This window comes from Zootoca vivipara, chromosome 6 (genome assembly GCF_963506605.1).
Source record: "Zootoca vivipara chromosome 6, rZooViv1.1, whole genome shotgun sequence".
NCBI classification, from domain to species: domain Eukaryota; kingdom Metazoa; phylum Chordata; class Lepidosauria; order Squamata; family Lacertidae; genus Zootoca; species Zootoca vivipara.
The window spans coordinates 3,727,866-3,751,867 of record NC_083281.1 but is presented as its reverse complement, the minus strand read 5'-3'; the positions used below and the strand labels follow the sequence as shown (position 1 = coordinate 3,751,867).

The 24,002-nt window shown below is 47.4% G+C and overlaps 2 protein-coding genes across 8 annotated transcripts in view; one reads left to right on the top strand and one right to left on the bottom strand.

Annotated features, from left to right (window-relative positions):
* The window catches only part of TJP3 (tight junction protein 3), a 52,179-nt gene extending 50,799 nt beyond the window's left edge, over positions 1 to 1,380 (top strand). For all 7 annotated transcript variants that reach the window (XM_035118116.2, XM_035118117.2, XM_035118113.2 and 4 more), the window contains exon 20: positions 787 to 1,380. In XM_035118116.2, coding sequence (XP_034974007.2) covers positions 787 to 895 — 109 coding nt within the window. In that variant the 3' untranslated portion in view covers positions 896 to 1,380. The remainder of the gene's footprint in view (positions 1 to 786) is intronic.
* Positions 1,381 to 1,424: 44 nt separating this feature from the next.
* Positions 1,425 to 22,432, bottom strand: APBA3 (amyloid beta precursor protein binding family A member 3). Its single transcript, XM_035118118.2, has 12 exons — positions 22,213 to 22,432; positions 19,894 to 20,253; positions 17,308 to 18,058; positions 16,160 to 16,199; positions 14,012 to 14,157; positions 12,533 to 12,619; positions 12,200 to 12,358; positions 10,758 to 10,955; positions 7,973 to 8,185; positions 6,472 to 6,591; positions 4,047 to 4,187; positions 1,425 to 3,098 (listed from the first exon to the last, which is right to left on the bottom strand). Exons 2-12 carry the CDS (start codon positions 20,223 to 20,225, stop codon positions 3,027 to 3,029), a joined length of 2,259 nt encoding a protein of 752 aa, XP_034974009.1. The 5' UTR covers positions 20,226 to 20,253; positions 22,213 to 22,432; the 3' UTR covers positions 1,425 to 3,026.
* Positions 22,433 to 24,002: the final 1,570 nt, after the last annotated feature.

The window sequence follows — 24,002 nt, the reverse complement described above, 5'->3', positions numbered from 1 at the left end:
GCTGAAGGTAATGGGGCCCTTTATACGTCCAGCTGTCTTTTGTCAACGGCAAACTGTCACTGTTTTTTGTGTTGAATCTAAGCTATCTAGCAGGCACGTCCAACAGGTAGACCGTGATCTACCGGTAGATCACTGGACGTCTGTGGTAGATCACTGGCTCCCCCCAAAGAAGCCCAACAAGTTTGGGTCCCCTAAAAAGCTCGAAACTTTTGCCCTGCACCCCCCCAAAGAAACAGGCCTTTTTCCTTCCTCAAAAAAAGCTCAACAACTTTGATCTGAACCCCCAAAACGGGGGTAGATCATTGCCAGTCTTTAACTCTGTGAGTAGATCGCAGTGTCTTGGGAGTTGGCCACCCCAGCTATATAGTAATTTAAGGACCTCATAGGTATCTCAAGCCATTTGCACATGCAGAATGTAGGCATCCTATATATAGAAAGGAGCAAACTAGTGATGTTTTAGGGAGCAGGCGGGCCCCATGACTTACATCCTAGGAGCCTACACAACGCAAAACAGTGTTGCTGTATGTAGGTTTTATTTTTATCTTTTTATCTTATATTTCCCCTTTAAATTTTTTTGGGGGCTACCAAGAGAGCGGGGCCGGCCAAAGCTGTCGAGCTTTTTTTTAGGATTGAAGTTTGTCGAGCTTTTTATTGGATGTTACCCCAGGAAATAAACTGCCACAGGGGCCAGATTGAACCGACTGGCGGGCTGCCCTAAGGAAATGACTTGAAATAAAGACTCTCTTTTGCTTCAATTTTGCAACCCGGTTTTCTCCCCCCCCCCAGGGAATACGAACATGATGCCCTGCGGAAAAAGTTCACCCACGCTCAGACGTATGACTCCGAATCGGACCAGGACTACGGTTACGACTGGGGACCTGCCACAGACCTCTAGACTGTTCTCATCCCTCTGCAGAGATTGGGGTTCGCCGATCGGAGGAAATGCTATACACATTGTGTTATTTTTTTCCCATTTGGAAGTTCTCTTGGCCAACGACACCCCTGTATGCCCCCTTTCCAGCCCCGGACCCCTGCGGATCAGGGCCTTCCCCCTCCCTCCCCAAGCTCAGGTCCTGATTCCTTGCGGAACCATCTGGTTCTCTCTGCTCCGAAAGTCCCGCGGTCGGGGGGGACGTACGGGACGGGACAGTTTGTGCAAACGGCTTGCAGCTTTTGAACGAAAGACCTCGAGGTTACATCGGTTCTTTTTTTAAAAAAAACGAGAAGCTGAAAAATAAATCTCCATGCACATCTGCAAAGTTTGGGCCAGTTTTTTTAATTAAATAAAAAACAAAACACCTCCGTTATTGATCTCTCGCTGTCGGAGAAACACTCAAAACACCCCTCTGGATTTTTGCCTTAATAAATAGCTTATTTTAAGCTGTGTTTCGCCTGTTTCAGTTGTGTGTGTGTGTGTGTGTGTGTGTGTGTGTGTGTGTGTGTGTCAGGGTTTGGGTCCTGTAGGCAGGAGTTGGAAACTCCGGATAGCTTTCCTGGAGATCCTTGCTTTACAGATTTATTTCATCATTCGTTTCCGAAAATGTTCACATCATTAAAAGAACGCACAAATCCACACACCTCAACAGAGCTTCGCAGGTGGTTTCTCAGAATAGAGAAATTGAGACGTTAAAGCAAGTTGTTTGTCAGAATTGTAAATGGAGAAAAGAGAAAAGAGTCACAGGAGGCTGCCAGTTTGAGCAGGGAAATGATGGTGGGGAGGGCCTGCTTAACCCTCCCCGTTCCAACCACTTTCCTGCTTAAAAACGCCTCTCAAGCTGGGGGAAATTGCTCCACACCAGTGGGGACGGGGGGGGGGAGCAAAAAACAGCTTGAGGAGGCTGACTTTGGATGGGAAAGACCCAGATTCAAAGGAGCCCTGCCTCCCTGCTCAAACTGGCAGCAGCCTTACTTAGTACAACCTTGCAGGCACAAAACTCTCCCTCCGCTTCCCAAAAAAACATATCCACCATGTGCTCACCCTAAAGGTTTTTTAAATATATATATATACAAAAGGCCAGGTTAGGCTCTGCCCTAACCTTTTCCCCTGATATGCTAGATTTCCGACTGCAGGAAATGCAGGTTTGCATTCCCTCACACCCTTGTGAAGTGATAAACCGGTCCAGACATATTTATTTTTTCAGCATTTCATCTGACGATCAGCAAGGCAGCCCATTCCCCGCCCCTTACAGAAAGTTTTGTGGATGCGTGCCTGCTGCGAGCTTTGCTTCGGACCCGTTTCTTGTTGCAAAGACCAGCTGCCAAAGTTTTTAACACACAGCATGACTGTGTGTGTGTGTGAGAGAGAGAGAGAGTGTTGTGGGGAAATCTGGTCTATTTCAGAAAGAGGTAGAGCATTGAGGTGGGTGTAGACCAGGCATCCCCAGACTTCGGCCCTCCAGATGTTTTGGACTACAGTTCCCATCTTCCCCGACCACTGGTCCTGTTAGCTAGAGATCATGGGAGTTGTAGGCCAAAACATCTGGAGGGCCGCAGTTTGGGGGTGCCTGGTGTAGACTGTCCCACTGCAAAGCGTTTTGTTTCTTTTATAATATTTAACCCAACCTCCCTGCAAGGAGAAATCTAGCACCTCAAGGGGAAAAACAGTCCCCACGTAATCAGTTCCCAGCTATGCTCTTTCCAGGACATGAGATGGGGTATAGCCTTTCTCCCACTGCTTCTTAGTGGCTTCCCAATTCCACACACACACACACACAAACCCCACATATCCATCACGTTCTAGCACCAAAACCGACCTTGCAGAGCCCCGCTTGAAGATGGACAGTTTACCAGCACCTCAAAATAAACCACACACAAACACACACTCCCAGTTAAAGCAAAAGAAAACCCCTTTTTCCTGCTCTTGCGATTCAGGAGGTGGAGGAAAATGTCCCGATGAGAGGCAGGCATGTCTGAATTCAGAGAGGACCCCTTTTGGTGCACAAAGTCTGGTTTGCGAAGGGGGCCGCATGCAACTTGTTAAGCAGATGCAGGAGATCCGCCCTCCCCACCTCCGAAAAATTCTCCCTTCATAGGAAAACCGGTTGCTCTTGGCCAGTCAGAAGACGGTACGTTGATGCTGGCATGGTTTTGATGTGGACCTGGAATAAAAAAGACACAAGGACGGAAGGGAGTGTTTGCGTTGAAGCGATATTCAGCGAGTCCCACCCACCCAAAAAAGGTGACTTTGCTAGTAAAGGTAAAGGGACCCCTGACCGTTAGGTCCAGGCACAGACGACTCTGGGGTTGCGATGCTCATCTCGCTCTATAGGCCGAGGGAGCCGGCATTTGTCCGCAGACAGCTTCCAGGTCATGTGGCCAGCATGACAAAGCCGCTTCGGGCGAACCAGAGCAGCACACGGAAATGCCGTTTACCTTCCCGCTGTAGTGGTTCCCTGCGAGAAGTGAGGTTGCAGGGAACCAGGCAGAGGGCCTTCTCGGTGGTGGCACCCTCCCTGTGGAACGCCCTCCCATCAGATGTCAAGGAAATAAACAACTATCAGATATTTAGAAGAAATCTGAAAGCAGCCCTGTTTAGGGAAGTTTTTAATGTTTGACGTTTGATCGTGTTTTTAATATTTTGTTGGGAGCCACACAGAGTTGCTGGGGAAACCCAGCCAGATGGGCAGGGTTATAAATAATACATTATTATGACCTAGCAGTTCGAAAGCACGTCAAAGTGCAAGTAGATAAATAGGTACCGCTCCAAGCGAGAAGGTAAACGGTGTTTCCGTGTGCTGCTCTGGTTCGCCAGAAGCGGCTTTGTCATGCTGGCCACATGACCTGGAAGCTGTACGCCAGCTCCCTCGGCCAGTAAAGCGAGATGAGCGCCGAAACCCCAGAGTCGGTCACAACCGGACCTAATGGTCAGACCCACATCCCTGTGAATTCCCAAATTTCCCACCCCTCCCGGAAGGCCGCCACCTTTTTCATTTTTTTTGCTCTGCCCACAAAGCCAAATGCATGCAATTTGGGGGCCGTTCCTGTACTTGCAAATTCAGCATCTGGATAAATAATCCTTTGCCGGGGAGGGATCCTTTGATGCCCACCTCACTGACTGCCTGAGTCAGGATCTGGATGATCTTCTCGTGCGGCATGGCCACCACGCTCTGCCCGTTGATCTCAATGATCCGGTGTCCCACGCGGATGCCGCCCCTCTCGGCGATTCCCCCTCGCATGAGGCTGCAGATCTGGAGCAGAAAGAGGGCAGAGGGGACCCTGTTAAAGAGTTGGGCTCATCTTGCTCCCCTCCAGTGCTTTTTCTCTTTAGGGGTACAGTGGTGACTTGGTTCTCAAACTCCTTGGTATTCAAACAACTTGGAACCCAAACACTGCAAACCCAGAAGTACAGGTGAAACTCGGAAAATTAGAATACTGTATCATCGAAAAGTGCATTTATTTCAGTAATGCAACTTATGATTTTTTCTTTTTCTTTTAATTTTTACAAATGCTTTCTTTTGGAAATTCCACAGTAATAAAACAAATAGTTACAATAATACAAAAATAAACATCGCTATTACATTTCATTCATTCCATTCCATTTATAATTGACCCGCCTAACGACAAATAATTACAATGATAACAAATAAAGGCTTGACATCTTGCTTTGCATGCCATGCATCGATCTCGTATATTGGTTTCACCTTTTAAGTTGTGTTACTGAAATAAATGCACTTTTTGACGATATTCTAATTTTCCTGAGTTTCACCTGTGTGTGTTTCGGTTTGCAAACCTTTTTCGGAAGTTGAACGTACTCCGTTTTGAGTGTCTGTCAGTTTTTGTGGCTCTTTTTCATTTTGTTTTTGTGACTGCGTGGGAACCCAGTTCAGCTCCTGATTTATTGATTCAAAAATTCTTTCAGTAGCACCTTAAAGACCAACTAAGTTTTTAGTTTGGTATGAGCTTTCGTGTGCATGCACACTTCATCAGATACACTGAAACAGAAGTAGCCAGACTGATTGATTGGGTGACAATAAACATTGTTTATTGATTTCATTTTATGGACCAACAGTCCCGTTAAGATAGTAAAATTCATGTTGAATTGCTGTTTTAGGGGTTGTTTTTAAAAGTCTGGAATGGATTAATCCGTTTTGCATTCCTTTCTATGGGAAAGTGCGCCTTGGTTTTGGAACGCTTTGGTTTTGGAACGGACTTCCGGAACGGATTAAGTTTGAGAACCAAGGGACCACTGTACTCTCATTTTGACTCAAGAAAACCACAATTTTATAGTTCAAATCGGGAAAAATAAATACAGTAAATGGACAAAAGTACAAAGATTCACAAAATATTTAGTGGGTATGTGTCCCCCTGCGTCCCCCCAGGAAAAAAATGCACTTCTCCCCTCTCCCCAATACATTTTTATTTAAGTTTGAAAGAAAAGATACAAAAAGTGAATATCCAATATTTTAAAATGAATGTAAAGGAAGAAAGAAGGAATAAAAGGAAAACAGGGGACGAAAAAAAAAGCAGAACATCTGATTCTTCATCCGTCAGCCATCTATCCAATTTTTTTTTGAAAATAATTTTTATTCATTTTCAATTACAAAAATCCAATATATGCCACATTTGTTATCAATGCCAAATTACCATTCCGATTCAAATATCAATCCATTAAAAAGCCGATTGCACATTTTAGATTTAAATGGCCCCCCGCTTCCTAGATTTCTAGGTAAGATAATTTCATTTAATTCTGCTTCCAAAGCCTTATTTAATCCAATTCCATTTCAAACTTCATCCTAATCCGTTATACAACAGCTACCATGTTTTCAAAGCTATCTGTTTAAAATTATTCCACATACCCATTCTGAGATCACATCCAGCAATTCCACTTCCTATAAACCGATATTTCCTTCCGCCTTCAAACCCAGGTATCGTAAGTTCAGTTTTTCTTTTTCACGTAAAAAGGAGCTTCCGATCTTTAGTCAATACCGACAAAGGTTTTCTCTGATTAAGCCTGTCAACTTTGCCGTCTCAGCTAACTCCAATCATTTTAACAACCCTTCCTGCGTTAATTTTTCCATCTTTCTGCATATGAAAGTCCCGGCGCTGTGATCGTATATTGAAACAATCTACCATCACCTTTTTCTAGTTGCCTACCTATTATTCCTAGCGGGAAACGTTTGGCTTCAATTGAATGTTAACCCATTCTGATGGACGGGCAGCACAGGAATAAACATTATTCTCCAACTTACTGTAGCTCTTGTTTCATTTCGAAAAGCAGAATTTGCGGTTTATTGTTGCATGTATTTTGATTTAGGCATATATGTTGGTAACCAAATCTTTCAAGTGCTATAGTCCTCCAGTGGTCTTAATGCAGCCCTGGTTGCAAGCTGCTTTGAGTTATTTAAATGAAAAAGCAGCATGAAAATGCAATAAATCCACTCCAATCCACCCCCCTACCCTCCCAAAAAACACCCCGCAAAACTTTTCAATACGCAGCCTGGCTCGCTCGCTCGAGCCACCTAAGTTACTCACAATGCCATTCTCCACGCAGAACCCCAGCGGGTATTTCGCATCAGGTCTCCGCACGATGGCGGTGGTGACAGGCGGGCAGTGGACCACACTGAGGGTCACCACAGTCTGGCTTTTCAAATCCTGAGAAGGGAGAGCGAGAAAATTTGAGGAGCTGGCTTACGAAAGCTCGGCACTCACGATGCCTGCAGGCAAAGGTGCCGGCAGCGACTTTAGGCCCTTCCAAGCAGCGGAAATTGAACCCGGGGCCCTTCCAAGCACATGCTCTAGCCCTGAGCTGTGGCTTGACCGCTAGCAAGAAAGTAAGATTCTAGTCCTCATGGAGGAAGCCAGCAATAAATCACACTGAGTTAAGTGTTACATTAACTCTTTATTAGAGAAAACAGGATCTGCACAGGAGAGTCAGTTTCCGAGATAGTCCCAACCTAATTCTTTATTGTAATTTATAAGTGTAAACCGTTTAATTATTACTTGCTGATGTTTAATTTTAGTGTTTACTATTGGATTCCAATGCATTATTGCATATTGCATGCTGCTTTAAGTCATGAAGGCAAACATATTTGGCACACTTTGACCTGTGAATCTTTGCTGACGAAGAATAGTCAAAACAGGGCCTTGTCCTGATTTTTACTGGAATTTACCTTTATTTGCCTTCAACATTGGGATTGATTCCCATTTAAACTCCACATCACATCAATAAAACCTTGTGAAGATTTATTTTAAATCCATCTTCTTTTGGCCTGAGTTCTTGTAATTTATCGTTTATTTCTTAAGTCATGGGTAGGCAAACTAAGGCCCGGGGGCTGGATCCAGCCCACGGACGGTCCGGGAATCAGCATGTTTTTACATGAGTAGAATGTGTCCTTTTATTTAAAATGCATCTATGGTTATTTGTGGGGCATAGGAATTTGTTCATTCCCCCCCCCAAAAAAACTATAGTCCGACCCCCCCACAAGGCTTGGTGGACTGTCAGGCCTAATGAGCACAGTGGCTCATCCCCTGTAGGTCTTGCCCCATGGATCAGTTGCAAAAAAGGAAAACCCCTGCCTCCCCACAGCCATCTTAAGTCCCCTCCTCTCCAGGGTTTCCCCAAGCGATCAGAGACTGCGCCTGCCTGAAGCCAACCTCCCCTGCGCTCTTTTCATGCCTCTCCTGCTTCTGGGAGACAAGGGGACCGGGCAGGAGGGGGAGACCCCCTGTTTTCTTCAGCAGCCTGGCCCCACTGAAAGGAGCTTCCCCTCCTTTCCAGCCTCTGCTTCTGGGCTTCTGTCTGCCACCGACTCTCCCCACCCACTAAACCCTGTTACCTCTTCATTTTCTGACACCTCCTCCCCCTCCCAGTCTTCTCCCTTTGAGTCCCTCGTCCCACCACCCATCCCCGGGCTCTGAGCCTTGTGCCCCTGGGGGTCCCCCAGCCAGTGCTCTGCGTCCCCATCCCGTCCCCCAGTCCGTGACAGGTGCCCTGGGAAGGAAAAAAAGAGTCTTCTCCTCCACTGTCGCTCACCCGTATGATGCCCTGGCAGGAAGCCAAGGGTAACCCCACCAGGCTGGTCCCGTTGGCCGACATGATGCGGTCCCCGATACTCAGTTTCCCCGACCGCTCCGCCGCCCCTTTGTGCATGAGGTTGGCCACCACTACGGTGGGCAGGATGGAGCCCCAGCCCGACTCCACGATCACGATGCCCAGGATCTCCCCCTTCTGTTTGTGGATGACGACCTGGAAGGGAGACACAGGGCAGGAATCAGGGCGGCGCCACGTTTGTAGGAACCGGGGATCTTTCGGTGTGTCCGTCAAAAACTTCCCTCTGGTGGTTTAACCCAACAGCTACTCACTTTGGGTTTTAGTAAAGCAAACCGCCTAAATGGTATCGAGCCTCGGAACAGCTTGGCCACAATCAGGAAATTTTGCCCATGGCATGACTATTTTCCACCTTCCCATTTCGACTCTCTGGCACCCTATCTGCATAACCTAGCAATTCTAAAATATAGACACGCTTTGACTCTCGCAAGATTGAATATATTGAACCTTGGCTGGACTTGAGGGACGATTCCAACAGATGCCACACGAAAAACGTCCCTGTGGAGATGGCAGTCCCGAATCGGTGGCGCATACCCTTCTGGCTTGCCCTCTTGATAAAGACTTGAGGAATGAGATTATCGCCCCTTTTTTATTGTCCATTCCAGGTCGCCCAGCCACTGCCCCAGTGTCCTTTCTCTTGGGAGATCAAGAGCAGCAGGGGACAGCAAAGGCTGCAAGGTTTTTAGCTGGGGCAATCAGAATAAGATCCACTATTTGACTATTGATTCAAAACCCTAAAATGTATTTTATATAATTGACTTTTTATTTCTATTCTTTGTATATCGTACTGTTGTTTTATTGCTATGGCTGATGCAAATAAAGATTCATTCATTCATTCAATCATTCAGTGTGGCAGCACCTGCAATGTTGGAACTCCCTGCCTGTTGAGATAGAATCGTGGAGTGGGAAGGGACCCCCAGAGCCATCTAGTCCACCCCCTGCATAGCAGGAGCGATCAAGCAGGTCCCCTTCGCTGCACTATTCCCGGCTCCGCTAAAACCCATTCCTGTTGAGACCCACTTGGAAACTTGAGCTAACATTAATACCTCTTTAGCATAATTTGGGCATATTTTATAGCAGCTTACCGAACCAATGGCTCACTGATGTAGACTTTGCATGGAGAAATATTTGGAGCGCAATAATAATAATAATAATAATAATAATAATAATAATAATAATAATAATATTTATAACCCGCCTCCATCTGGCTAGTTTCCCCAGCCACTCTGGGCAGCTCCCAACAGAATATTAAAAACACGATAAAAAATCAAACATTAAAAACTTCCCTAAACAGGGCTGCCTTCAGGTGTCTTCTAAAAGTCAGGTAGTTGTTTATCCCCCTGACATCTGATGGGAGGGCGTTCCAAAGGGCGGGTGCCACCACCGAGAAGGCCCTCTGCCTGGTTCCCAAAATATAGCAGGTGAAAAAAACCATATATGTATTTGGATGATGATGATGATAATAATAATAACAATAATAATAATAATACATATGTATTAGTTAAGAATATACAGAATTGTAACTAAATATATAATATACATAATCATATATTTATTTATTTATTTATTTTTGCAAATAAATAAAACTACGAACAGCCCCTGCCAGCGTGGTTGTTTGGAACAAACATTCCCCAGTCCAAAATACCTGGTTCCAAACATCTCTGCTGAAGTACAAACGGATCCCTCTATGTGAGAGATGCTGCCTGTGCGGATCAGGAGAAATAGAATCTATCGGCCATATACTTTTGCGATGCTGCTTCTACGAGGAGGTGTGAGGCGAGCTTATCCACACTATACTGGCAGAGCTACCTGGACGCTCGGATAATTTCTATATAGAGTGGCTTCTTTCCGACGCTAACTCTAATGTGTCAGCGAAGGTAGCCAAATTCTGTGCTAGAGCCATAAAAATTCGGTCTAATCTATTTAGCAGTGTCCAAATATCTTCAGAACATCTTCAGGACTAGCTAAAGAGGACCCAGTGTTATTCATTGCTATAGTCTACCTCCCTAAGTGGACCCAGGTGGCGCTGTGGGCTAAACCACAGAGCCTAGGGCTTGCTGATCAGAAGGTCAGCGGTTCGAATCCCTGTGATGGGGTGAGCTCCCGTTGCTTGGTCCCAGCTCCTGCCAACCTAGCAGTTCGAAAGCACATCAAAATGCAAGTAGATAAATAGCTACAGCGGGAAGGTAAACGGCGTTTCCGTGTGCTGCTCTGGTTCACCAGAAGTGGCTTTGTCATGCTGGCCACATGACCTGGAAGCTCAACCCCAGAGTCGGTCACGACTGGACCTAATGGTCACGGGTCCCTTTACCTTTACCTCCCTAAGTAGTAACACTCCTTTTAATCAGTTTTCTTTTATACAATTGTTAAAACCTATATTTATTGCCTATTTTTAGATTATTACTGTTTTTCTTTTATTGTTTTATGTATTGCATATTTATGTGTGCTGGTCAAGAACCGTAATCAATCAATCAATCAATCTCTGCTGATTCTGTTTTCTCGCTGTGAGTCGCAAAAATGCAACTAATGGAGTCCAACAATGTCTGGGCGGCTACAGGCTCCTTGCTTCAAGAAGTCAGAATCGCAGAATTGTAGAAGGGGTCCCTCAAGTGCATCTAGACCAACCCCCTACAATGCAGGTGAGGTGCTCTGCCCACCAGCTCGCTGCCCACCCACCTCCGGGGAGAGGAGGGGAAAGATCCGTCCTTACTTCCTTACAGTTCTCTTGCTTGGAGAAGTGCGCCAAATCGCCGTTGTACAGCTCTTCCCCCTGAGCAAAGCTTTCGTCGCCCTCGTCGTCGCTGCACCGCCGGGGTTGGAGCTGGTCGGGGTCGATGCCGCTGGCCCTCAGGAAATGCTGGTATGCGACGCTGAAAGCTTGCCCGATAGCTTGGGCTATCAAGGGAGCCTGCGTAAGGAGAAGGCGGGTTTCCGGCGTGGGACTTGAACCCACGACCCCGGGATTAAGAGTCGCATGCTCTACTGACTGAGCCATCAGCAATAATAACATCAGCAGCAGCATGGTTGTGACTACAATTACTACTGCTCTACAGAGCAGATTAAAATCAATAATTTTTTTAAAAAGCCGATTTTTATTTGATTTTTTAAAAATTTTAATCCGTTTTTTTATTTGATTTTTAAAAATTTCAATCCTTTTTTATTTAAGTTTTTATTTAAATAGGGATTTATCTTTTTTTTAAAAAAAAGATTTTTAAAATAAAATGCTTTTGGAAGGAAAATATTTCTAAAGATTTTCTATTTCAGTTACATTCTAGTCCAAAGGCTATTAATCAGGAAATAAAGATGGGGTTTAAGTTTTTCATGTGTGCTAAAACTCAGTCTGTTTAAAAGAAAGTATTGTTTAACCACATCAGTTAACAAACATGGATACATATGCTATACAGTAATACCTCGGGTTACGAACGCGATCCGTTCTGGATCGCAGTTCGTAACCCGAACGCGATGGGCGCCGCCATTTTGCGCATGCGCAAAGCGCAATTTTCGCGCTTTGCGCAGATCGCGCGATCGCGCCGCTTCTGCGCACGCACGCGCGGCGAAAACACTTCCGGGTTTGCGCAGTTCGTAACCCGAACTGTTCGCAAACCGAGGTGGTCGTAACCCGAGGTACGACTGTAATGTCATTGTTTTAGTTAAATAAATTGTTCAAAATTACTATTAAGGAAATGATTGTTTTTCTCCTTCCAATAAAGTACAGCAGAAAAGTTGCCCAAATATAAACAGTTAACTTACTAAACCTCACAATCATTTCATAGTTATCTATGTATTTCTAATAGTAAAACCAAACCAGCCATTTTTGATGTAACTGAAAAACTACTCTCACAATTCATTATTCTAAAAAACAAAACCTTCCCCTGGTTGCCAATAGTAAGATGATACCAGGAAGAACGAGTCTGTCTTGGGGGGGGGATGATTTGAATCAAGTCTTACCGACTAGTGATGATTTAAATTGATTTGATGTAAATCGAATCCACCCCGTTGCTGTATTTCACATACTATTTATCACTTGTCATAAGGACTAGAAACTTGATTTCAAAACACAGCTCTCTGCGTTCTCCTTTCCATTTCTACATGGGACCTCACACACATGCGGCCCCCGAGGTTCTCCCTGGCCCCCGATTTCCCCAAGCTCACATCCGCTGAGTGGAAGACGTGGCAGATCATCTTGTAGAGCTGCTTCTCAGCAGAGGCGTCAGCACGGCGAGGCAGTTTCCGGCGGGCCATGAGGACCACGATATTCCCGATGTCGGCGATGTAGGAGATAGTTTGCAGTGGGTGATCCATCATCGCCTCCTGGTAGCGGAGAGAGGGAAAGGAAGGAGAGGTCACAAGGAATAGGAGCCAGGCTTTGGCCAAGTGTTTTTGGCGTTGCCTCAAAAATTCCTGGCGAATCCTCGAACTCGAGCCCCGCTTCCGCCTCTGCCGCTAGACGTCGCTGGGCTACCCGGAAGCCCTCAAGGGACGCACCTGGGAGTCGGCCGTAAGGACCTTGATCCTCTGCGTGGAGATGAAGAGGTCCACCTCGGTCATGGGCTGGGATTCTCCTTCCGGGGCCTGCGGTACAAAGGTAGAGATCTTAAGGCAAGTGATGGCCGGGAAATAGAGAGATGTGGTGGTTGGGAAATGGAGAGACATGGGGCAAGTGATGGCTGGGAGATTAAGCGAAGTGGGGCAAGTGATGGCCAGCAGAGGGAGCAACATGGGGCAAGTGATGGCCAGCAAATGGAATAACATGGGGCAAGTGATGGCCGGCAACATGGGGCAAGTGATGGCCAGCAAATGGAATAACATGGGGCAAGTGATAGCTGGGAGATTAAGCGCAGTTGGGCAAGTGATGGCCGGCAGAGGGAGCAACATGGGGCAAGTGATGGCCAGCAAATGGAATAACATGGGGCAAGTGATGGCCACCAGAGGGAGCAACATGGGGCAAGTGATGGCTGGGAGATTAAGCGAAGTTGGGCAAGTGATGGCCAGCAGAGGGAGCAACATGGGGCAAGTGATGGCCAGCAAATGGAATAACATGGGGCAAGTGATAGCTGGGAGATTAAGCGCAGTTGGGCAAGTGATGGCCGGCAGAGGGAGCAACATGGGGCAAGTGATGGCCAGCAAATGGAATAACATGGGGCAAGTGATGGCCACCAGAGGGAGCAACATGGGGCAAGTGATGGCTGGGAGATTAAGCACAGTTGGGCAAGTGATGGCCGGCAGAGGGAGCAACATGGGGCAAGTGATGGCCAGCAAATGGAATAACATGGGGCAAGTGATGGCTGGGAGATTAAGCGAAGTGGGGCAAGTGATGGCCGGCAGAGGGAGCAACATGGGGCAAGTGATGGCCAGCAAATGGAATAACATGGGGCAAGTGATGGCCACCAGAGGGAGCAACATGGGGCAGGTGATGGCTGGGAGATTAAGCGAAGTGGGGCAAGTGATGGCCAACAGAGGGAGCAACATGGGGCAAGTGATGGCCAGCAAATGGAATAACATGGGGCAAGTGATGGCCGGGAGAGGGAGCAACATGGGGCAAGTGATGGCCAGCAAATGGAATAACATGGGGCAAGTGATAGCTGGGAGATTAAGCGCAGTTGAGCAAGTGATACCCAGCAGAGGGAGCAACATGGGGCAAGTGATGGCGTGCAAATGAAATAACATGGGGCAAGTGATGGCCACCAGAGGGAGCAACATGGACCAGACCATAGACCCCTTTAGCCCCACATCCTGCTTCCAGAGGTGAACAGCCAGAGTGCCCCAACGGGAAGGCCACAGACCTCTTCCACTCTGCCCCTGGTAGTAAGCGCCAAGATAGACTGCTCCTGTACCTGGAGGCTCTGCTTAGGTGGAATTAGGAATGCTAAAGGATCCCTGCTGGGTTGGATCAAAGCTGCATATACAGCAACACATCTCTGTGGGCAGAGGTTGCCGCAGCTGCCCACTCCCCTTGGATCTCACCTTGACCCTGTCCACGGCTTTCTGAGCTTGGGCCATGCGGACGTGCGTCGGGGGGTTCCTCTCCGAGACCAGCTGCGTGGAGCCCAGGTACTTGGCCCCGAAGATCACGCCGTCCAGCAGATCTTCGGGCTCGCAGGGGCCTGGGACTGGAGACAACCACGAAAGGGCTAGTTTCTTAGCGGAATGTGGAATGGCGCAAAGCAAAAACCTTTCCCTCAACCCTCAAGTTTCTAGTCCACATGGGGGAAGTTCTGCACATGGAACGAGAGCAACTCCCCTCCTTCCTGTATGAGATCAGTAGGGTTCAGACATGCCCAGACACGCCCCACAGCCCCACACGTTGAAATGCCAATTCAAGGCGGCGGGGGCCTGGACCCTGAAAGGGCCTTGCGTGAAAAGATTTGGAATGAGAAGTTTGTTGGTGGGTGTCTCTTAAAGCATTTATTAAAATATACATACAGTGGTACCTTGGTTTCCGAGTGTCTCAGAAGCCGCATGTTTCGGTTTCCGAACGCCGAAAACCCAGAAGGAATTGCTTCCGGTTTCCCCCCGAACGCGCCTCGGAAGTCGAACGGCTTCCGAGCCGTTTCTCTCAATTGACTTTTCCAACTGCCCGTTGCACCTCGGTTGTCAAACATTTCGGAACTCGGACGGTCTTCCGGAACAGATTACGTTCTAAAACCGAGGTACCGCTGTATATAATGTATTTACAGCAATTGGAAACAACTGCACAAAAACATCAAAAACCCTCGAAAAATGTTAAAACCAGATACCGGCTAACTCTCACATAAAGATGTATTCTTCGTTGCCTGCGTAAGCCTGATACAATAGAAAGGTTATCGGAAGACATTTAAAAGTCGGAACGTGTTTTTATTTATAATAAAATGGAAGAGGGAGCACACTGAGACACACACACACAAGCAAACACACTCGGCAGAAGAAGGAATGCCACTTTCAAAGGAGAGCTTCTGTAAAACGAAGAGGAAATGCCTTTTCTTTAAGAATACCTGTAGAGACTGCCTCTTTCCACCCTCCGACGTGAGCAAGAGAATCGCTCTTCTAAGAGACGGCCTATCCAAATGCAGTTCTTATAAATGCTTATAAGTCAAAACAATTGGGGATGCCTTTCATCTTCTTGTTGTTTTTTGCCTTGGTTCTCAAACGCCTTGGTACTCAAACAACTTGGAACCCAAACACTGCAAACCTGGAAGTAAGTGTTCCAGTTTGCAAACTTTTTCCAGAAGCCGAACACGCTCCGTTTTGAGTGCCACACTTCCGTTTTGAGTGTTACACTGAGATCTGTCTGTTTTTGCTATTTATTTTGCGTTTTTTTATTTGTCTGACTGTGTGGAACCCAGTTCAGCTACTGATTGATTGATTGTGTGACTGCAGTACAGTACATTGTTTATTGCTTTCCGTTTATGGATCAGTGGTCTCGTTAGATAGTAAAATCCATGTTAAATTGCTCTTTTTGTTGTTGTTGTTTAGTCGTTTAGTCGTGTCCGACTCTTCGTGACCCCATGGACCATAGCACGCCAGGCACTCCTGTCTTCCACTGCCTCCCGCAGTTTGGTCAAACTCATGTTCGTAGCTTCGAGAACACTGTCCAACCATCTCGTCCTCTGTCGTCCCCTTCTCCTAGTGCCCTCCATCTTTCCCAACATCAGGGTCTTTTCCAAGGATTCTTCTCTTCTCATGAGGTGGCCAAAGTATTGGAGCCTCAGCTTCACGATCTGTCCTTCCAGTGAGCACTCAGGGCTGATTTCCTTCAGAATGGATAGGTTTGATCTTCTTGCAGTCCATGGGAAATTGCTGTTTTAGGGGTTGATTTAAAAGTCTGGAATAGATTAATCCGTTCTGCATGACTTTCTATGGGAAAGAGCGCCTTGGTTTTGGAACGCTTTGGTTTTGGAACAGACTTCCGCAACGGAATAAGTTTGAGAACCAAGGGACCACTGTAATTTAATCTAACACATCCACTGATTTTTAAAAGCAGAGGGTCAGCCCCCTCCCCGCAGTTGTAGCCGGATTTTGCACTTTTTCCTTTTTCTTTTTTGCAACTGGGGTCTCTATTACCTCCCTGCTACCCCGACCCTCAACACAGAAGCCTCCCTCCTGCAAGTGGGACAAAACCCCGCCTTCGCTCACCTTCCTTGAATGTTGGCAAGGACGACAAATCCGCTTTATCCTGTTCAAAGAGGGAAACAAGAGGGTCAGGGTCGGTTACATCCCCCTTCGAACGTCGCTTAGTCAGCTTGCAAACTGCCTCGTGCATTGTAACGCAGAAAGGCGGCGTGCAAATAAAAAGCGAAGTCAAATGAAAACGAAGCTCCCTTATTCTTTTAAAGGCTCATCTACACCACTGGATGGCAGCTAACAGATTGAGCCTGAATCCTGACAAGACAGAAGTACTGTTTTGGGGGGACAGAGGGCAGGCTGGTGTGGGGGACTCCCTGGTCCTGAATGGGATAAGTGTGCCCCTGAAGGACCAGGTGCACAGCCTGGGAGTCATTTTGGACTCACAGCTGTCCATGGAGATGCAGGTCAATTCTGTGTCCAGGGCAGCTCCATCTGGAACGCAGGATGAGACCCTCCCTGCCCCCCTGTCTGGCCAGAGTGGTGCACGCTCTGGTTATCTCCCACTTGGACTACTGCAATGCGCTCTCCATGGGTCTGCCTTTGAAGCTGACCCAGAATGCGGCAGCCAGACTGGTGATTGGGAGTGAAGACCATATAACACCGGTCCTGAAAGACCGACATTGGCTCCCAGTACGTTTCTGAGCACAATTCAAAGTGTTGGGGCTGACCTTGAAAGACCTAAATGGCCTCAAAGGTCCAGTATACCTGAAGGAGCGTCTCCCCCCCCCCATCGTTCTGCCCAGACACTGAGGTTCAGCTCCGAGGGCCTTCTGGTGGTTTCCTCCCTGCAAGAAGTGAGGTTACAGGGAACCAGGCAGAGGGCCTTCTCGGTGGTGGCACCCGCCCTGTGGAACACCCTCCCTTCAGATGTCAAGGAAATAAACAACTATTTGACTTTTAGAAGACATCTGAAGGCAGCCCTGTTTAGGGAAGTCTTTAATGTTTGACGTTTTATCGTGTTTTTAATTTTCTGTTGGGAGCCACCCAGAGTGGCTGGGGAAACCCAGCCAGATGGATGGGGTATAAATAATAAAATTAATCTATTATTATTATTATTATTATTATTATTATTATTATTACTACTACTACTACTACTACGGTGAGTGGCATTGGCGCTTCAACCTGGGACAAGGTGTGCACCCTCGCGAGGTGCTTACCGCCACGTCTGAAGAGCAGGACGCCTCTTCCTCACGGGTGGATCCCGGTGCCGGCCGCCTCCAGCCCGGCTCCAGGGAAGATTCCTCCAAAACGGAATCAGCGGAGGAGAGGGGTGGCTCCTTCCACCGGCGGGGGCCTTCCCCCTGAGCCCTGTCCGAGGCCAATTCACCCGGGGCCATTCCCCTGGAGCGGCTGCTCCTGGCCACCGCGTCTGAGCGAGCCAAGGGCGTCTGGGCGCCTGCCTCGGCAAGCGGCCCCCGTTCGCAGCGCAGGAGGCTGAGCAGATCCTCGCTCTCGACCTCCACCGATAGCAGCCCTTGCCCCCTCCGCTGGGGCGGCGGGGGGCCCAGCCCGTGCCCTGTGGCAATGTGGAGCGGGCAAGGGGCGCAGGCCCCCGGCGGCCCCCGGCACTCGTCAGGCACCAGGAGAGGGTCTCCGTCTCCTTCGGAAACGCGGCCTTCCTCGCCGTCGGAGGCAGGCAGCAGCCCATCTTCGGAGGTGGGCGATCGGTCCTCAAAACTGGGGCTGAGTCGCTGCAGGCGGGTCAGGAGGCCGTGGAGATGCAGGTGATCGGAATCCGGGGCGTCCTCTTCCTCCCGGGCGATGTCCGCATCTTCCATTTCTACGGGAAGCTCGGCCGGGTCTGCGCCTGCAGGCTGCAGGTCGCTTTCCCCCAAGGCTTCTTGGGGGCCTGACGTCCAGCTGGGCTCCCTGGCTGTGGGTTCAGGAGACGCCTCCATCAAGCCCCTGCTGGAGGAAAAGCAAGGTTTAGCCCTCTGAGAAATCAGCGGCCTCGTTTCGCAGTCGGTTCTAAAATGTCTGCAGGAATGAAACGGCCTTTCGAGAGCGGAGCCTCGAAAACAAACCCCTGCCTAAGTTGCAAGCCCAACTGTAAAGGGACCCCTGACCATTAGGTCCAGTCGTGACTGACTCTGGGGTTGCAGTGCTCATCTCGCTTTATTGGCCAAGGGAGTTGGCGTACAGCTTCCAGGTCATGTGACCAGCATGATAAAGCCGCTTCTGGCAAACCAGAGCAGCGCATGGAAACACCATTTACCTTCCCGCCAGAGTGGTACCTATTTATCTACTTGCACTTTGACGTGCTTTCGAACTGCTAGGTTGGCAGGAGCAGGGACTGAACAACAGGAGCTCATCCCATCACGGGGATTCGAACCGCCAACCTTCTGATCAGCAAGTCCTAGGCTCTGTGGTTTAACCCACAGCGCCACCCGCGTCCTAACTGTATATAAGATCAATTCAAAACATGCAGATAATTAAAATGAAAGCATCACAGCACTTGCTCTTTCCTTTAAAAAAGCCAGTTGTTGTTGTTGTTGTTGTTACTATTATTAAGTGTTTCCATATTTCAAAAAGTGAAAATACGGACACAAAAGTTGTTGTTGTTGTTTTATACAAAGTTGTTGAGCTTTGTTTTGCAAAATCTCTGAAAGCATTGGAGATTTTTAGCTATTTGCCAAAAAACCAACGCTTCCGACCAGTGCCAGATTTACGTATAAGCTAAACAAGCTGTAGCTTAGGGCCCCACTCTCTTGGGGCCCCCCCAAAAAAAAATTAAAGGGGAAAAAACTGTATGTACATTTCATAGCTGCCAAGTTCTCCCTTTTTTAAGGGAAATTCCTTTATGCTGAATAGGCTTCCTCGCGAGAAAAGGGAAAACTTGGTAGCTATGACATTTCCAAAATATAAGATAAAAAACAAATAAAATAAAACCTACATACGGCAACAGTGTTTTCTGTTGTGTAGGTTCCTAGGATGTAAGTCATGGGCCCCACCTGCTAGCCTGCTCCCTAAAATATCACGGGTTTCTTCATTTCTACATATAGGGTGCCTACATTCTGCATGGACTGGTTGCAGGGCAACATGGGCAAGTGGCTTGAGATACCTATGAGGTCCATCAATGACCATATAGCATAGATTCAGCACAAAAAAACAGTGACAATTTGTTGTTGACAGAGGACAGCTGGACATATAAAGGGCCCCATTCCCTTCAGTAGCTTAGGGCCTCATCAAACCTAAATACGCCCCTTCTTCCGACATGGGTTGCCCCAGACATATTCAGCGATTTTGTTTCTGACGGACGGATCCCAGCTATGTTTGGGAAGTTTCCGGATGTATGGCAGCCCTATTTAAATTCTTAAACCACCCTTCGTCAGAATATCACACATCAGTTCCCAAGAGCCTGTTGGTGGAACAGGAAGGAGCCAGCCTTGTTTCCCTAGGCAGGGAGTTCCAAAGTTGCCTGGGAGCAGCCAGCACCGAGAAGGCCCTGTCCTGCGTCACCAAGCGGGACCGAGAGAGGGGCTTCTCCAAAACCCAGGCAGCCTCTTATGGGACGATACAAGAACCTTGAACCTGCTCTGGCAGCGTTCTGAGGCACGCGAGTCATGTGCCGGCGACGGTCTGCCCCACTTCAATGGTCCCGGGGGGCTGCGTTTCGCGCCAGGACTGACCCCCCACCAGACAGCGCAGCATTTCAGTGAAATGGGAAGCAGGAAAGGCAACCCCAATTCCTGCTTTGCCGGGGGGGGGGGGGCGACTTCTATGAAGTTCAAAAACGGTTTTACCTGCAACCCTGGTTGACCGCTTGCTTGTAACCTTGGGGGCTGGAATCTGGTGGATTCAAAAGCCGATCGGATCCCTCGGCAATATCTGAGCCGCTCTGGGTTCCGGGCGCCGCCTGATTGCAGATCCCGGAGTCTGCTTTTGGAATGGGGGCTTGTAGACTGCCGGGATCGGGACCGGGCTGTTCCCTGATAGGAGGAGCATCTTTTCCGGGGGCATCTGTCTCTGTGGCTGTGCCCTCCCCCAAGTCCATGGAGAGGGTCTCTGGGGTTTCCGTGGCGGTGCCGGTCGCTGAGATCGCCTCCGACTTGAAGTCCATCTCGCTGTCGGTCATGATGGGTCTTCCGGGGGAAGGAATAGCCCTACACTTGAAAACGAAAGAGAGCATACAGGACCGGCCTCCGGGGAGACCCGAGTTCGAATCCCACCACCCACCTGGCCGTGAAGCTCCCTGGGGGTGGTGGGTGCTAGAAACCCCCCAGTTTACCCTGGTAAAATTAGTAAAAATGTACAGTGGTACCTTGGTTCTCAAACGCCTTGGTACTCAAACAACTTGGAACCCAAACACTACAAACCCGGAAGGAAGTGTTCCGGTTTGCGAACTTTTTCCGGAAACCGAACGTGCTCCATTTTGAGAGCCACGCTTCCATTTTGAGGTCTGTCTGTTTTTGCTATTTATTTTGCATTTTTGTTTTTGCGGCTCTTTTGTGTGTGTGTGTGACTGTGTGGAGCCCAGTTCAGCTACTGATGGATGGATGGATGGATTTATTGATTGATTGATTGATTGTGTGACTGCAGTACATTGTTTATTGCTTTCATTTTATGGATCAATGGTCTCGTTAGATAGCAAAATTCATGTTAAATTGCTGTTTTAGGGGTTGTTTTTTAAAAGTATGGAACAGATTCATCCGTTTTGCATTGCTTTCTATGGGAAAGCCTGCCCTGGTTTTGGAATGCCTTGGTTTCGGAACGGACTTCCAGAATGGATTAAGTTCGAGAACCAAGGTACCACTGTTTCTAGCACTGCTTGGGGTTGTGGTGGGGGTCCGATGCTCAAAGCCTAACCTGCCTCGAAGGGTTGTTGTCAGGATTTAAATGAGGCTGGGATCGGGGAGAAAGAGCCATGCACCCCGTTTTAAGAGGGAAATGTGTGGTATAAATGCAGAAAAGAGATCTAGTCCAGTATTTTGTTCTCACAGTAGCCAAAAATTATTATAATTTATTGAACTTCGTTGCAATTTTGGACAACTGCAACTTGCTTCGGGCGCCGATATATGCTAATGATAATCGGCTCGGAACGTTTCTGTTCAGGCAAAACTGTCCAGACGTGTTTACATGTTTTTACTTTTTACTTTACTGCTGATTTTAATTTTTTTTTGCCTTTAAAAAAATGTTCCCAATTGTTTTTGAACTCGCCTTTGCAGGTCATTTCAACCCTTCTCATAAAACCACTTAGAAGATTTGCTACGGTGGTCGAATCAATTAAATTCAATTAAATTTGGGAAGGGCAGCTAAAAAAGCAAGGACAACAGAACTGACAGGTAATGGTTTCGGGAATAAGAAAAGGAAGGAAATGGCACAATGCGGTTGCCATCTGCAGATTTTCTTTTGGAGAACAGGACTCGTCTATTTGAATTTTTTTAATTAAAAAAAATCAATAACTGCTACTTAAATGTTCCCCAGCCATTTGAGAAATTAAGATATATTTGCAGCTATCAATGGTTTTGCAACGCAGAATTCCAAATTCCGGGCATGCTTCTTCACAAGGCCAACCCACGCATGTTTACTCCAAATAAAGTCCCAATGATTCCCACCCAAAAATATGTGCCTACAACTGCAGCCTTAAGGGTGCAAGTCTAACCCCGTCTACTCAGAAGTAAGCCTTACTGAATTCAAGGACGGAGGGCTCACTCCCAGGTAAATGGAATCAAAACTGCACTGCAATGCTTTGCAAGCTTTAAAAAATAAAAAAGGCAGTGAATTCTGTGTATGTGTGGCTTGTTTACTTAGGAGTAGGCAGGGTACTTGTTATTTAAAGTATTTACAAACCATCCTTGACCCAAAGGACTGAAACAGAGACGGCCAACCCCCACCACCACCACAAAAAAATTAAGCAAAAAAACAGAATTCAGCCCCCTGCACAGTTATAGGAAAGTTGCCAAATCACACCCCCACAAAAAAAATTAATTCAGACTGAATTAATTTTTGCGACAGCTCTAGGCTGACAGCTTGCCAGATTATTTCACACAGTTTTTGTTTCATTTCAGATGGTTTACAAGCAAAACGAAACGGATGCAAACTTTTAAGGGGGGAAAACTCACTTTTTGGAAAAGTTTTTTTGTTGCTGCTGCAGAGGAGGAGCGACCAGAAGAAGAGAAGCTTTGCAAACGTGCAGGTTTTGGAGTTTTTGCAAGCAGGATCCGGCCCGCTCATTCCGGGTCAGGCCATTGTTTGTTGCCGTTGTTGTTTTTTTACCCCAGCCTGCAAACTTGCAGATCCTTTCTCTGAACTTCTTTTCTTCCTGTTGGGTCTTTTCTCTCCCTTTGGATTGAGCATGTGTGGAGAGCAGGGGGTGGGGAGGAGGGGAAAAAAAAGAAAGGAAAAAAGGATTCTGGGAGGTGTAGTTTTCTTGGTTGTACGGTGCTCCCATCAGCCTCCAAAGGACTGATCAGCCGCCAGGTCAAACAGAGAGCCAAGGTGGCCCTTTTGAGTGCGCTGAAGAATCCTGTGCCACCCAGAAGCTTGCAGATTGCTTCTATCAGCATATATATGCACGCACATGCATTTGAAAAGCAAAACCTTCCTGAATCAGCTTGACCCTCCACTGGGTCAAACAGAGAGCCTAGGTGGCCCTTTTGAGTGCGAAGAAGAATCTTGTGTCACCCAGAAGCTTGCAGATTGCTTTTATTAACATATATATGCACGCACATGCATTCAAAAAGCAAAACCTACCTGAATCAGCTTGGCCCTCCACCGGGTCAAACAGAGAGCAGTGGTGGCTCTTTTGAATGCGAAGAAGAATCCTGTGTCACCCAGAAGCTTGCAGATTGTTTTTTCTTAAAATATATATGCACACACATGCATTCGAAAAGCAAAAGCTACCTGAATCAGCTCGGCCTTTTCGAAGGGGGTACGGTAGAAAGATACCCCTACGACAGTTTGGGGTCGAGGAAGCTCCCTCTCTTATTAAATTTGCTTGGAAGATCAAACCGGGGAGCGAATCCTCTCTCACCCGCTCTTTCTGGTTGTAATAAGACGCCTCTATCCTCTTTAACTGGGCTTTCGGAATATCTCTTTGCAAGCAGATCAGGTTGTCTTTTCTGGAGCCAGGGGATCAGATTCCGTTTAAAAATCCATGACGGAGCACCGTTGTCTTTCATCTGTCCTGGCAGCAAAATATTGCCGAGGAAAAGGCCTGGCCTTCTCCTCCCAAACAGGCCTTCCTTTCGGGCGGGGTGGAGACCCAGAGCCGAACGTTTTCCTTTTTATGAATTTTAAAATATCGGAACAAACCCGGAAACTTGCACTGTCCTGCTGAACAGGGTCGGGTAGGGGACCTTTTAGAGCCTGAGGGCCAGGTTCCCTTGTTGGAAACTTACTGGGGGCCACATAAACCCTACCAGGGCTGGATTCAGGTTTGATGGGGCCCTAAGCTACTGAAGGGAATGGGGCCTTTTATATGTCCAGCTGTGCTTTGTCGACAACAAACTGTTGCAGTTTTTTGTGTTGAATCTATACTATATGGTCATTGATGGACCTAATAGGTATCTCAGGCCATTTGCCCATGTTGCCCTGCAACCAGTCCATGCAAAATGTAGGCACCCTATATATAGAAATGAGCAAACCAAGCGATATTTTAGGGAGCAGGCTAGCAGGCGAGGCCCATGACTTACATCCTAGGAGCCTACACAACACAAAAAAACTGTTGCTGGATGGAGGTTTTATTTTATTTTTTGGTTTTAGTAATAATATAATAATTTAATATTTATACCCCGCCCATCTGGCTGGGTTCCCCCAGCCACTCTGGGCAGCATCCAACAGAAATATTAAAATACAATAATTTAATTAAACATTAAAAGCTTCCCTAAACTGGGCTGCCTTCAGATGTCCT

Excerpts from the sequence above, each read along its gene's own strand:
- APBA3 (XM_035118118.2), bottom strand. The coding sequence starts at position 20,225 with ATGACCGACAGCGAGATGGACTTCAAGTCGGAGGCGATCTCAGCGACC. Across the intron at positions 16,200-17,307 it reads CCTGCTCTTCAGACGTGGCG|GATAAAGCGGATTTGTCGTC; the intron begins GTAAGCACCTCG and ends CTCTTTGAACAG. Across the intron at positions 12,620-14,011 it reads AAGCCGTGGACAGGGTCAAG|GCCCCGGAAGGAGAATCCCA; the intron begins GTGAGATCCAAG and ends TTTGTACCGCAG.